Here is a 13,509-nt window from a genome sequence, read left to right as displayed (position 1 = left end):
TAAACTGATGTGTTGTTTTTCATGAAGTATCCATATTTTGTAATAAAACATCACTTTATTACGGGTTTTAATTGAGTTATAATGAACAATACATTGTGTATAATGGGCATGAAAGCATTTGTGTACCGGTATTTGCTTAAAAAAAATCTAAACATGAAAATAAATGTATTTACTATTGGTGAGACTCTTGCAGGGTCTGTGAAAGAAAAATCCTTGCAGCAGTTCTTGGTCATCTCTCCTGGCCCACTATATTCAATTAGGGCGAGCAGGGCAGGCCCCGCCCCCACTGATGACACTGACAGACCCTCCTTAAGTTGCGTCGCGCCACAGCTGTCTGCAAGCATTGAGCTGCCTGGCGCCATCCTGAAAGAATGCCTTCACTGTAAAAAAAAAAAAAAAAACAGAGAAAGAGCGAGAGAGAGAGAGACATACACACACTGGGACGGAGAGAGTTCAGAGAGCTATAGAGAGTGGGCAAGAGAGCTAGAGAGAGAGTTCAGAGAGAGCTATAGAGAGTGGGCGAGAGAGCGAGAGAGCGAGAGAGCTAGAGAGAGGGAGAGAGAGAGAGAGAGAGAGAGAGAGAGAGAGAGAGAGAGAGAGAGAGAGAGAGAGAGAGAGAGAGAGAGAGCGGGGGTGAGGGAAGCGAAGTAAGTGGAGAGGGTTGCCGCTGCGCACAAACAGAGATTTGATCTGTGAGTTCGGTGCTAGTCCGCTTGCACTAAGCTACCTACTGCAAACAAGGCTGCGTCTAAACATATACCTCTGCAACTTGTTGAATCGGCTTAATAATAGAAACTTTGTCAGGGAAAAGTTGAGAAACTTTTGAGTGGGACTGGATACGACCTTGGACTTATTCATGACAACATTCAAGTGAATCATTATTTTGTGAATGTATGTTTTGAACAATTTTGTTTTATTTAATATACGGGCATATTCACCTTAATGTGAATCCCTGCCAAATAATCGCATTTGAATAGACTGAAAATAACATCTACATAGGGGGAACAACATATTTTTAAAATACCTTTTTATTTTTTATTTCCAGGTGAACGAAGGTAACGAAGAAAACTGTGGATTAAACAAAGCAGGAATTCGGACAGATTTTTTTCTTACTTGACTTGAATCGGTTCACTCCGGTGTATATGAACGTTTGTTAAAAAGCTATGGAAGTATCCGCGGACCAACCCCGATGGATGAGCCATCACCACCCATCGGTGCTAAACGAACAGCATCCCGGCTCGCACCACCCGGGCCTCGGCCACTCGTACATGGACCCCTCGCAGTATCCCCTCGCCGACGATGTGGATGTACTGTTTAATATCGACTCACAGGGCAACCACGTATCTCCATACTATGGGAACTCAGTCAGAGCCGTCCAGAGGTATCCACCTCCTCCACATAGTAAGTACTGTTTCATTACGCGTTTTAGGCTACTATTGAATCGTTTATATTTGGCATGGTCATATTTAACTCAGATAGAGCTGACATAGGAACAATTCGTCTTCAGATGGTTGTCAATTTTAAAATGTCTGAACCGAAGTATTTGTCTAATGGGTTTTAGTCTCAGCGGATCCGGATAATTAAAAAATGCGAGGGCCATATGAAACCATGCAGTCCTCTGTGTGGCTTACCTCTCTGGTGATATAACTTTGGTTTCATATGTTTCCCGTTGTGAGTATAGGTATTTGTTTTAACAGAGACCACTCTGTTTCATTGTTCTAATTCCATGTTCTGTGCGATTTTAGCACAGTAAAATCAGATGTAAGAAGGGAAGGTTGTCCCTATCAGTCGAGCAATTTGAAATCAATGACATGTTTAAATCAAATGAATTAACGCGAGTTACAAATTAACAGCATGTTACTATTGTCAAATATGACATGTATGTTTGTATCATGGTTAAATGCAACTATGTTACCAAACGAATGAATGTGTAGACCTTCGGACAGAGAGAATTTGGAAGGCCCCATGAGATATATTTTGTCATTTCAGACTATCATACTTCACCACACAACCGTGTCCATTTTATGGCAGGTAAACTATGAGTTATCATTTATTTATAGATATTCCTGGAGAGAAAATAACTGCGGAAGAGCTATTTGTTTAATTTATTGACATGACTTCCTGAACGGAATAGTGAATCATGACCCGGTTTCTGTAGCGATGCTCCCTATGCTAAAACACCACTGTTCAAACCCTCTGCACTGACACTGGCGTGCTACTCTAACTGCTGCTCTGACACAGTCATACAGGCCCTGGGTTTCGGCTAGACCAACAAAAAATGAGGTAGACTGGAGTCAAGAGGGACTATTTGGGTCAGAGCATGTGTTGTCAGTTGTGTAGGCCTTGTGTGCAGTTGTATCTTGTGTCCTCGAAGAGAAATCGTGGGTGATGTTTTAATAAAATGGCGTATGATTTAAAAAAAATGTTTTCCATAATCGATTTATAGGCTTTCTTAATTAAAATAATCCAAATTATAAGTCATTGTAGTTGCAGTTTCTCCACTGGTAAAGCACATCAATATCAAACGAACAAGACAGTTTTGTTTCAATAGAAAGTGTGGCCAAACGTTTTTAATTGACAGTGACTGAGGTACACCTTTAATATGTAACGAAGTGATATTATTTGTGTAATTTACATAGCAGGCCTAGACCTACATGGCGATGTCAAACTGAAACCAGCATAAATGTGAGATATTGTTGTTTAATGTCAACAAAATGACCACAAGGGAAAGTGATCAAATCGTGAGAGTAGGCTGATTGAATGTAGGCCTATTGTAATTTTCTTCACCGAGAAAAATACTGACAGGGGTGTATTATCCTATTTTCTATTACAGGTAGTCAGGTGTGTCGCCCCTCTCTACTGCACGGCTCTCTGCCGTGGCTGGACGGAAGCAAAGCGATGCAGCACCACAGCACTTCCCCATGGAACCTGAGTCCTTTCCAGAAGAGCTCACTTCACCACGGTTCCCCGGCAGGTCTCTCTGTCTACCCCCCGGCGTCCTCCTCCTCCCTGTCCGGGGGCCACTCCAGCCCGCACCTCTTCACCTTTCCCCCCCACTCCTCCGAAAGACGTGTCCCCGGACCCAGGCATCTCCACTCCGGGCTCAAGCAGCAACAGTCGGCAACAGGAGGAGAAAGAGTGCATAAAGTACCAGGTGTCCCTGGCCGAGAGCATGAAACTGGAGTCTCACAGCCGGAGCATGGCATCAATCGGAGCGCAATCATCCGCCCACCATCATCACCCCATCGCCACATACCCATCCTATGTCCCCGAATACGGCCCAGGCCTCTTCCCACCAAGTAGCCTGATAGGTGGGTCATCTTCTAGTTATGGTTCCAAAACAAGACCAAAAACAAGGTCATGTTCAGGTAGGCGTGCATTTTATTATATTACCATTTGATTTCACCTTAGAATTTATGACATTGATGATATCCAGGTGTAATCCCAATGTGCCCGTTTCAGAATCAGGACCTTTTTTCGTTCTCCACGCAAAAAAAATCTGTAACTTTGAGTGACAGCCAAGGCCTTTCTCCAGCCCTTGCAGGCCCATAGAAAGTCAAATGTGTCTCAAATGAACTCGTGCACAAAATTCGTTTGAGGGGAAATACAATAGCAGTGGCAAGGAAAGCACGTGGGGGTAATGATAATACAAATAATAATAATATCAATAATAATAATAACAACAATGATACATTCAAAATAATAATTAAAAAGTATTGCATGGATAATCCGGGTTTCTATCTCTACATCAATTTTACTGAGTAACAATTTTAATTGGGGACGTTATTACGTTTATATATGTTATTAGGCTACACAAACATGTTTAATCGCATTCAATCAGCACCACGATTTGTTAAAACACATTGCTTGGAATAGAAAGCGAATTAAATAAATCAACGCGCATTTGCCCACATAAGATTGAACGATTTTCCACTTTCCAAAGCTACGGAATTTAGTCCAGTGAATGATTAAACAGCTTTAGTGCCCTTAAATCAGATGAGTTCAGAATAGTTTTAAGCTGTGTATAGACCTAAACCATATCCGTTTTCAGTTGTTCTATGTTTCACAGAGGGAACGAGAGAGAGGCTAAATCTGTGACCGCGGTCTCCGTGCCGGCATGGCTGTCTCGCGCCCGTTTAGATAATCCCATTACTGTCAGACTGGTGCACGCGACAGTTGCATTGTTTACGCAGAGCCAGTAATAACTTTGATAGAGCCCGGATGCGGGGCTGCATTGAGAGGGGGTAATCACGAATGAGCACTCTCCGTGGCAGAGGGGCACGACTGGCGAAGCGGAATGTTATCCAGGCAAGTGGGGGTAATTAAAATAAAAGGTTATTCAGACACCGCTCGAAACCAGTTAACTGTAATGAGATTAATATCAGTGCCACATAGCATTAGGATACATATAGAAAACAGTGGATTAGTCGATGCATATCATCAGGCATATTCAATGCTGAATCATTTTCGCTTATTACAAACAAAAAAATAAATCATTTTAATTTGAGGATAAAGTATGTGTGTGCTGTAATGTGCGTAAAGATACATCCTCTAAAATGAATCTTAAATAGGTTATCTATTAACGAGGTCATATAATGGAATGTGTCTACATTGCAAACCTGCAGATGAAAATAAGTCATTGAGAAAGGTCGACTCTGTGGTCTTCTAAACATAAACCCCGGAACACGCCTTGCACAATACGAAATCCTGTAGTAGCCTATTTCTCAGAGCCCTATTGTGGAGTGGATACATTTGTTTAGCTGTGTTACCCAGTCTCCTCTCTCTAAAACCACTATTGATTTACAACGTCCTCCGTGTCTGCTGAGGTCTCTGGAATGTCTATCACATCTAACAAGGCAGAACCAGAAGTGACGCGTATCAGTCTCTGAAGAAATGGAGCGGTTTTTGCAGTCATAAGGGGAAGTGCGGGTGAGTAGAGGCAGTAAAGGCACCTCACGGCGCAAGGCCTCCTCTCTATACGCGTCTATGCTTTCAAATAATCCTGCCGCGATGCTCGGTTGTTTCAGTTTCAGTGGTGACGCCACATATGCCTGGGGATCAGGAGACCCCCTTAATGAAACTGTTAACGCGCCTCTCACCTGTCAGTGTCACTAGAGAAGTGCCATTCAAACCCAAATGCTGGTTTGGAAAGACAGTGGTCATTCCAATCAAATAAACATACCTAAATATGATTGAATTCGCCCAGTTTACAATGGCATATTATTGTTATTATTATTACTTTACACCACCGTGAAATGAGAGGTTGTGTGTGTGGGAGAAAGAAGAGGGCACATTTTAATCACAAAAACATGAATGATCCATAGATTATGCACACCCTTTTCTAAAAGATAGGCTATCAGTTTGAATTAATATATTATGCATTTGATGAAATGATGTGTGACCTCATTGTGGCAGTAATCGACCATAACTGACCTGATTTATTCAATGATAGTCAAATGTTTGTATGATGTCAGACATATTGTATGAGGTAACTTTGGAAACACTATGAACTCCAGGGTCAAATGTTGATATCAGTTGTAGCCTAAAGGAGGCTGGGCCTTTTCCCACTTTGAATATTCAATGCATTGTTATAGGCCTACTGTATTATTATTATTATTATCATCATCAATAATAGTAGTAGTAGCAGTTGTATTATTATTATTATTATTATCATCAATAATAGTAGTAGTAGCAGTTGTATTATTATTATTATTATCATCATCAATAATAGTAGTAGTAGCAGTTGTATTATTATTATTATTATCAGTAATAGTAGTAGTAGCAGTTATTATTATTATTATTATCATCATCAATAATAGTAGTAGTAGCAGTTGTATTATTATTATTATTATCATCATCGATAATAGTAGTAGTAGCAGTTGTATTATTATTATTAGTAGAAGTAGTAGTAGTAGTAGCAGTTATTATTATTAGTAGTAGTAGCAGTGGTAGTAGTAGTAGCAATTATTATTAGTAGCAGTGGTAGTAGTAGTAGTAGCAGTTGTATTAGTATTTATTATTAGTAGTAGAAGTTGTATTAGTATTGTTATTATTATTATTATTATTAGTAAGTAGTTGTAGTAGCAGTATATTATTATTATTATTATTATTATTATTATTATTATTATTATTATTATTATTATAGTAGTAGTAGTAGTAGCAGCTGTGTTATTATTATTATTAGTAGTAGTAGCATTAGTAGTAGTAGTAATGGTAGTAGTAGTAGTAGTAGTAGTAGTAGTATTAGTATTAGTAGTAGTATGCCTAGTAGTATAATTTGTATTATTTTTATTATTAATAATATGTAATATGAATGTTATGCTACTATTAGAAATAATTATTTTGTGTGATGAAATGTTCTACGATGTTTATAACAACCTTTCTCCCTCTTGACCTGAGGGATCAAGTGTTCCAGATGTGAGATGCTATGTTTAGTTTATAAGGGGCGAACTGATCTCGGCGCTCTCTCCATGTTGTGTATCGTTTCTGCTTTCAGAAGGTAGAGAGTGCGTTAACTGTGGAGCTACGTCGACCCCGCTCTGGAGGCGGGATGGCACTGGTCACTATTTGTGTAACGCCTGCGGACTCTATCACAAGATGAACGGGCAGAATCGGCCCCTCATCAAACCCAAGCGACGACTGGTATGTCCCTGCCACTTTGTATTGATGACACTTCCGTCTTTCTCTCTTTCTCTACCCAGGAAGAAGTGTTAGCTGCAGGAAATTGACTCGCCAAGTGCAGGTCTCGAATTCTTTTAGATATACAGTAATAGCAAACTGCAGATTTATTATTACTATTGTTATGCATTTTTTAAATGATTTGCTTCATCAATTATTATTTTTCCGCTTCAATTGCCCTACTGTTTGATATTTCTTCGAGGAAAAAAAATAGGAGAAAATATATTCCTCTTATTATGCATTGAGGCAAATCGAAAAATATTCCATCCAAATCCTCACTGACCGCATAGGAATAATATCTGCAGTTGACATACTGTAAATGGCATACTTAGAATTGGACGTTTATATGGTTTAGATGAGAGATGTAGGCTACCATGCACCTTGCAGTATTTGGAGAGGAACACCCTAAACTTTTTAACACCAGAAAGCTGAGTACTATAGAGCAGTTCCCCTACCTCCCTGCATGGTTAGATAAAGGGGAAACTTTCTTGGCAGGGGATGTCTCGCGTGGACTGCTCTTTTAGCAGCCAGCCAGCTTCTGCTCTAGCCTATATCACCCCGTCTCTCTCTAATGTGAAAACCCCACTTCCCAGGAAAAAGCTGCCGGATATCTGAGCAGCGCAGATAAGTAGCTTTTAACAACATAGCCCGCTTCCCCAGTCTAAACATGAAGGGGACCGGGGACCGAATCAGCGCAAGGAGCGGCCCAGGGCACGCAGGAGTCACGACTCAAGATTGTTCTTCTCAGAACTCAGGGAATCTCTGCAGAATGTTCAAATACTGAGGGAAAATAGTAAGAAAATGAAAAGAGAAAAGAGAGAGGGAAGTCTGAAGAAGAAGTCTGGGAGGAGATGGATACAGTGAGCTCCATTTTCCAGTACACAATAACTTTATTTTCGCGTTAATGGAACTCGAGATTGGTGTGCAAAGCAATTTAATTATTTAAGTCACGCATGAACATGGGTTATTAGGCCACCAGATGTAGATAATTGGAAACCCCCGAAAGATAGTGTAGTGCCTTTTGTTTAGCCCATTCGGTGTTAACGGGTACTGTGTCCTATTCGGTCATCTCGTCTATCGATTGGTTTTATAGATTATAACATCAATGTCAGCCGGTCAGCTAACTGGCATCTGAGGCAGGAATTTCAACCCATGGGAATGTAGAGTCCTCTCCCCATGCAAGTCGAAACGTATCTTGAATGTATCAGCGCATTAGCTCTTCCCAGTTAAAAAAAAACTATTTTCTGTAATTGGCTAATATGCCTATATGGTATGTCAATGTGGACGGTATGGCGATATTCAAGCTTATATGGCGATATTCAAGCTTATATGGCAATATTCAAGCTTATATGGCGATATTCAAGCTTACCATCTTCATCCACAAGCATATCATTTTGTCCATTTAATTCATTAGCCATGTTATATTGTGAAACCCCCTTGACAGCTCAACATGATTAGATTGGTAAAAACATCAGAATAATTCTTGTTTGAGCTTGCTATGCACATATTGATGATTTAACATATCATTTCCCACCCATGGGAGGCTAGAGATTTGTTTAAAAAAAAATACATCATTCTGTCCGCCATCATGCTCTCACCGTAAAACGAATTGTAGTTAATTTGTATAACCTGTTGAGTTCCATATTTAAACATAAGGAGCAGACACTATCTTGCTGTTACTTAAGCACTTAGTCGCTTAACGGGGAAATGTAATCAGATTTAATAGGTCCCATTTCATGCCACTGCTTTTATGTCGTCTGTAAATATTTACTCTTGAGATGCGCATGTGCGCATGATGCTATTTTTAGCCTCGAGTCAAAGCAGCGCTGTTTTGGGATTTTGTCCTTCTTTTTAAACTATTTGCAGAAAGTTGGATAGACAGAGCTTTGCAGAAAGCTATATGTTAGTAATGTATTATAAATGCAACATTTGGTTTGATAGCCTAGGAAAAGGCCTTATGACTGATATGCATGTTTTTTTGTATCTCCTTTTTGCCAGTCTGCAGCAAGACGCGCAGGAACATCATGTGCAAACTGTCAAACGAGCACGACAACACTGTGGCGAAGAAACGCCAACGGGGACCCCGTGTGTAACGCTTGCGGTCTATACTACAAACTGCACAATGTAAGCAAAACAACAGCCTTTACATTATAGTAAGATATCTACTAATTTATCTAAGCATGTGTCGTCTTTCATATCCTTTCTTTTCTTCCTCACTTTTGTTTATTTCTGTTAATTTATTCTCTCCTCCCTTCTTTTTTCCCTGTACATTCAAAGCTTATTTGCGACTTTTTTTCTACAATTCTTGAAACATTTATCGCAGTCTTCCCTATTGAGAAATGTTGGGGCACAAGCGATAATAAATATAATTCATGTGATTTATTCGCAGCAAGTCACATGTACGAATCAAAATATACGAGAGAGCCGAATTAAGCCCCGTGCGTACAGCTTGGATTTTGAATATTAAATAAGAGCTTAATTAAAATTCGATTAATTTTCAGACCTATCTTATTTCAGGCCTTTTGGTTACATCCACGCCAGGGACTTGAAGTCCCCCTCTGACCACCAATCCGCCTGATTCGTTTTGGGGCGTGCTGGTTACTGTCTCACCACATCATTTCACTTCCTCAATCTGAGGACCCCCAGGACCAGTTTTTTCTCTCTCTCCTTTGCTCTCGCTCTCTCTCTCGCATACACACTGTACCAAGAACGAGAGCTGCTGCGTAATTTAACTAGCGAAACATATTATTATTATGATTATATTTTACTTACAGCCTATTCAACCTTCATCTGAGAGAGCTCCCCCCAGAGTTGGTCTGATAAGGTATCCCCTATCCTCGCGCGAAGGGGACGTATATAGCCTATCTCACTACACTTCCTCCCTTGTCACGCAAGTGCCCTTTGCTCCCTGTTAAATATTTTCCCTATGTTGGTTTTGACAGATTCTTTAAGACGGAAGAAAACCTGAAAAAAAATAGTTATCAGGGAGAATAATAATATTTCCCAGTTACATATTATATATTTTGAACTGACCCGACCTCAGCTTAATTGCAAAATTAGTTTGTTTTTGGTAAATTCAGAATTCTGTTGGGGCCTGCTCAATTTGAAACAAATTCCACATTTTACATGGAACATTATATGAAGCCTCTCTCCCCTCGTGCACAATGACTCCCTAACCTGCACAGTGGCCACAGTGGCTGCAGGTGACAGCAACCTAACGCTAACCTCAGAGACCTTGATAGCCTTTCCAGCTTGATAAGGCTGTAGGCTACAGTAAACGTGTATGGACATATTTATTGGATGCTTGTGAAAAACAAGTTGCCACCAAGATGTGACAGACAGTGTTGACACCCAAATCAGTTTTCCCCTCCTTGACAATGTGCAACAATGTTCCTCAACATTCACTGATGTGTGAGTCAGGGTGTTTGCAGTGCGGTCAACCCAAGACCATTACATAAGGTTTGTGGTTGTTTTCAGGTTACTATAGGTATGGGGAGAGGATATGAGGTAATGTACTGAATCCTCTGTGGTGGTCACTGAGTAAAGCTCTGTTGTGTTTTATTTGTGAGGTGCATGGCATACATAGGTCTATCAAAGAGCACAGCCTGCCTGGTCAGCTTTAGTTGGGTGAACTGCATTTCAACGCCTAGCTAGCAGCCAGAAACACAGAGAAGCCCTTTGCTTTTACCCGCCATCGTGCAGAGACAGTGAAACCACATCACTCAGGGGCCGTAGCTCCTTGCCCTTTGCTAATCAGCTGGGCCACTCTGTGCTAAAATAGAGTCAGTGAAAAATGCCAGTAACGTCTCAGAGAAAGTGGCAGAAGTGAGGCGGTGAAATCCCTGTTCCCATTTCTCAGGGAAGCGGTCCTACCGATCAGGGAGGCAGCCGGCCTCATCCACCTCTCCTTCATAATCCTGCCCTGAGCTGGAATTCCATCATCCGGCTCTCATTCCCAGCTAAAACCTGTGCAGGAATATGGCAGCTCGGGCCATTTTGGCTAGCAGATGCCCATGCAGATGGAGGGTTGAGGGTAGAGAGATGAACTTGGCCGGCGCTGGTAGTCGTCATGGCCATGTCGGCTGGTTAGGACGGTGGTTGCCAGGCTCTCTTTCTCGCTCTGTCTCACTTTCCCACTCTCTCTCATTCCATCTTTCCAACTCTCTCTCTGTCTTTGCCTCTGTCTCCCTCTCCCTGGCATGGCAGTAGTCTAAGATCCAGCCCAGCTTAAGGGAATCAGCGTTTAAATCCAGCCAAACGTGGACTCACCCTGACACACACAAACACACACACACCCTACTCCCCCCCACCCCCCCGCTAACAATGGGACAGACAGATTTACTCTATAATGGGACTCCATTACATATCTCAGTGTCCCCCAAACCCTGAAACCTATTTGTGTCGCCCCTCTCCAATTTTCTATGTTTTGTTTTGTTTTTTGCTTGTTGGTCCAAATGCATTGACACAATTCGAATGCGCTTTACAGGATACGACTGATAAACAGAGCTCAAGGCTTGGATTTGATTTACTTTCTTTGTTTGTCAGCGTTTTTTTCGCTTCATCAAAGTCCATCGGAAAGCATGAACACTGCTCTTTGATATTTCGGCTCAGTTCTACTCTGACTCATATTGCTATTTCTGCTCCTTCAGCTTAAGTAACTCCTTGAAGTCACTTACCTGTGAAATATGAATATTGAATAACGTGCTTGTTTTAACCCTGGTGCATTAACCCCATGTCCTCCAGATCAACCGACCTCTCACCATGAAGAAGGAGGGCATTCAGACCAGGAACAGGAAGATGTCCAGCAAGTCGAAGAAGAGCAAAAAGTCCCACGACAGCATGGACGACTTCTCCAAGAGCCTGATGGAGAAGAGCAGCTCGTTCAGCCCCGCCGCTCTGTCCCGCCACATGTCCTCCTTCCCCCCCTTCTCACATTCCGGCCACATGCTGTCCACCCCCACGCCCATGCACCCCTCCTCCTTCGCCCCTCACCCCCACTCCAGTATGGTCTCTGCCATGGGCTAGAAGAGCCCAACGGTACCACCCACCTCCCAGATCCCCTCAACCAACCCTCCCCCATCCTCTTACTCCCAGTTCTTTTTCACTTACCTGAATCCCAAGCTGAAAGACAACCAACTGCTGCCCATAACCAACCGCTCTGCTCCATCACCAAGCCACCTATGATCTGACCTCATTGTGAGGGAGACAGGCTTTATGGGTCCTTGCTTTTATTCAGTTGTCTCTTTTTTAATCTTTATCAAGTGTATCTACTGCGATCCTCAAAGCCTGGCAGACTGACTCACTGACTGTGGTTTTCCGACTCCTCGGAAGACCACATTGTTGTTCTCCGACCCAACCTGGGAGAAAAGATCCTGAAGCTTCACCCACTCCCTGACTGTCCTCCCAGCTGATAACCCCCAATCTGGAAACCCATTTGTGTTCAAACATTTTTCATGGGAAAAGCAAAGATTATTAACAATCATTACAAAAGCTACACCTTTTATGATGCCCCCCTCCCCTTCCCACCCTACTTCACACACCTGTATGACAGGACCCCCCCCCCCCCCCACCCCTGAGCCGTGAGAAGAAGAGAGGAGATTAACTTTGAATATATTTGTACAAATTGTATGAAATACAGTACATTTAACGAAGACTTTTTAATTAAGTAAAATGCCCCTGGGCAGCTAACGACAGAAGGGTACGATTCAAGGCAAGAAGAGACACTGCCGCTGGAGAGTAGAGGAAGAGAGGACGCCTCTGCTTCCTGGAGAGTAGAGGAAGAGAGGACGCCTCTGCTTCCTGGAGAGTAGAGGAAGAGAGGACGCCTCTGCTTCCTGGAGAGTAGAGGAAGAGAGGACGCCTCTGCTTCCTGGAGAGAGGGATGAGAGGGAGGAGAGGAAAGGACAGAGAAAAGGACAAGCCTTCACTTTCGCCTGCTGGAGAACATCTTTGATGCATTAAGCTTCTAGAGAGTCTATTGTTCTGACTGCAGGCGTCTCTTTTTTTGGATGTGCTATAGGTCTCGGGCTGTTGGTTTGTGTTCACATGCTAGCACATACACACATATTCACATATCATACTTTCACATACACACACATATTCTCACATCATACTTTCACATACACACACAAACACACACTGCCACATTGGATCACCTGAAAGACTTTCTTCCGGCCCACAGATTATATGCATTGTGAAAAAAGTTCCTGTATTTGTTATTTGTATGTATAATTCAGAGTACCAAAAATACGAAAGAAACAAAGATGTAGAATTATTTCTTTATGTTATGCAGACTGAATGGTTGTAAAAATTTAATAATAATCACTAGTGTAAAAAATGACTGCTTTTTTGTTTCGTAATTATTATTATTTTCTTTGAAAAGAATAAACTAGTTTAATCTCTGTTGACATGTTAGCCTGTGGTTGCGATACTTATTTCGTTCTCTGGTACGGTGTCGTCGTGTGATGTTTGACACATCGTCACCCCACCCAGACCTGTCTGGCCATTTTTACCCAGCATTCACAGCAGAAACTGACAACTCTCGTGGTGAAGGACAAACAGGAAGTGCAGAAATAAACAATGGCACGCACTGTGGTTGTAGGAGGGCTCACATGCCGTTTTATGGCTAGACAGGCAGGCTAATTCTCACAATCACAACTGACCTGCTTGGCAGAAATGATCCTGTAGGTATCTGCTCGTTATCAGGAATTAGTAATGTTTCTGGAGAGAGCATGTGAAGTTAGAATGTGCCTTCAGAATACCACAGTTCTACAGTATGGAGGTGATTAGTGAGGGTGATTAGTTGACTCAGACAATTTCGGGAATTCATTT

General features: G+C 41.9%; 1 protein-coding gene across 1 annotated transcript; it reads left to right on the top strand.

Moving 5' to 3' along the window:
- The first annotated feature begins 572 nt into the window (after positions 1–572).
- Positions 573–13,085, top strand: LOC123994557 (transcription factor GATA-3-like). The gene is given in 6 exon segments (XM_046297295.1): positions 573–1,401; positions 2,834–3,045; positions 3,047–3,368; positions 6,497–6,642; positions 8,677–8,802; positions 11,422–13,085. Coding segments are annotated over 6 exon segments (1,326 nt in total). The 5' UTR covers positions 573–1,163; the 3' UTR covers positions 11,704–13,085.
- Positions 13,086–13,509: the final 424 nt, after the last annotated feature.

This window comes from Oncorhynchus gorbuscha, linkage group LG14 (genome assembly GCF_021184085.1).
Source record: "Oncorhynchus gorbuscha isolate QuinsamMale2020 ecotype Even-year linkage group LG14, OgorEven_v1.0, whole genome shotgun sequence".
Lineage (NCBI taxonomy): Eukaryota > Metazoa > Chordata > Actinopteri > Salmoniformes > Salmonidae > Oncorhynchus > Oncorhynchus gorbuscha.
Note: the sequence above shows the minus strand (reverse complement) of the source record. Positions and strands in the feature narration are given on the sequence as shown.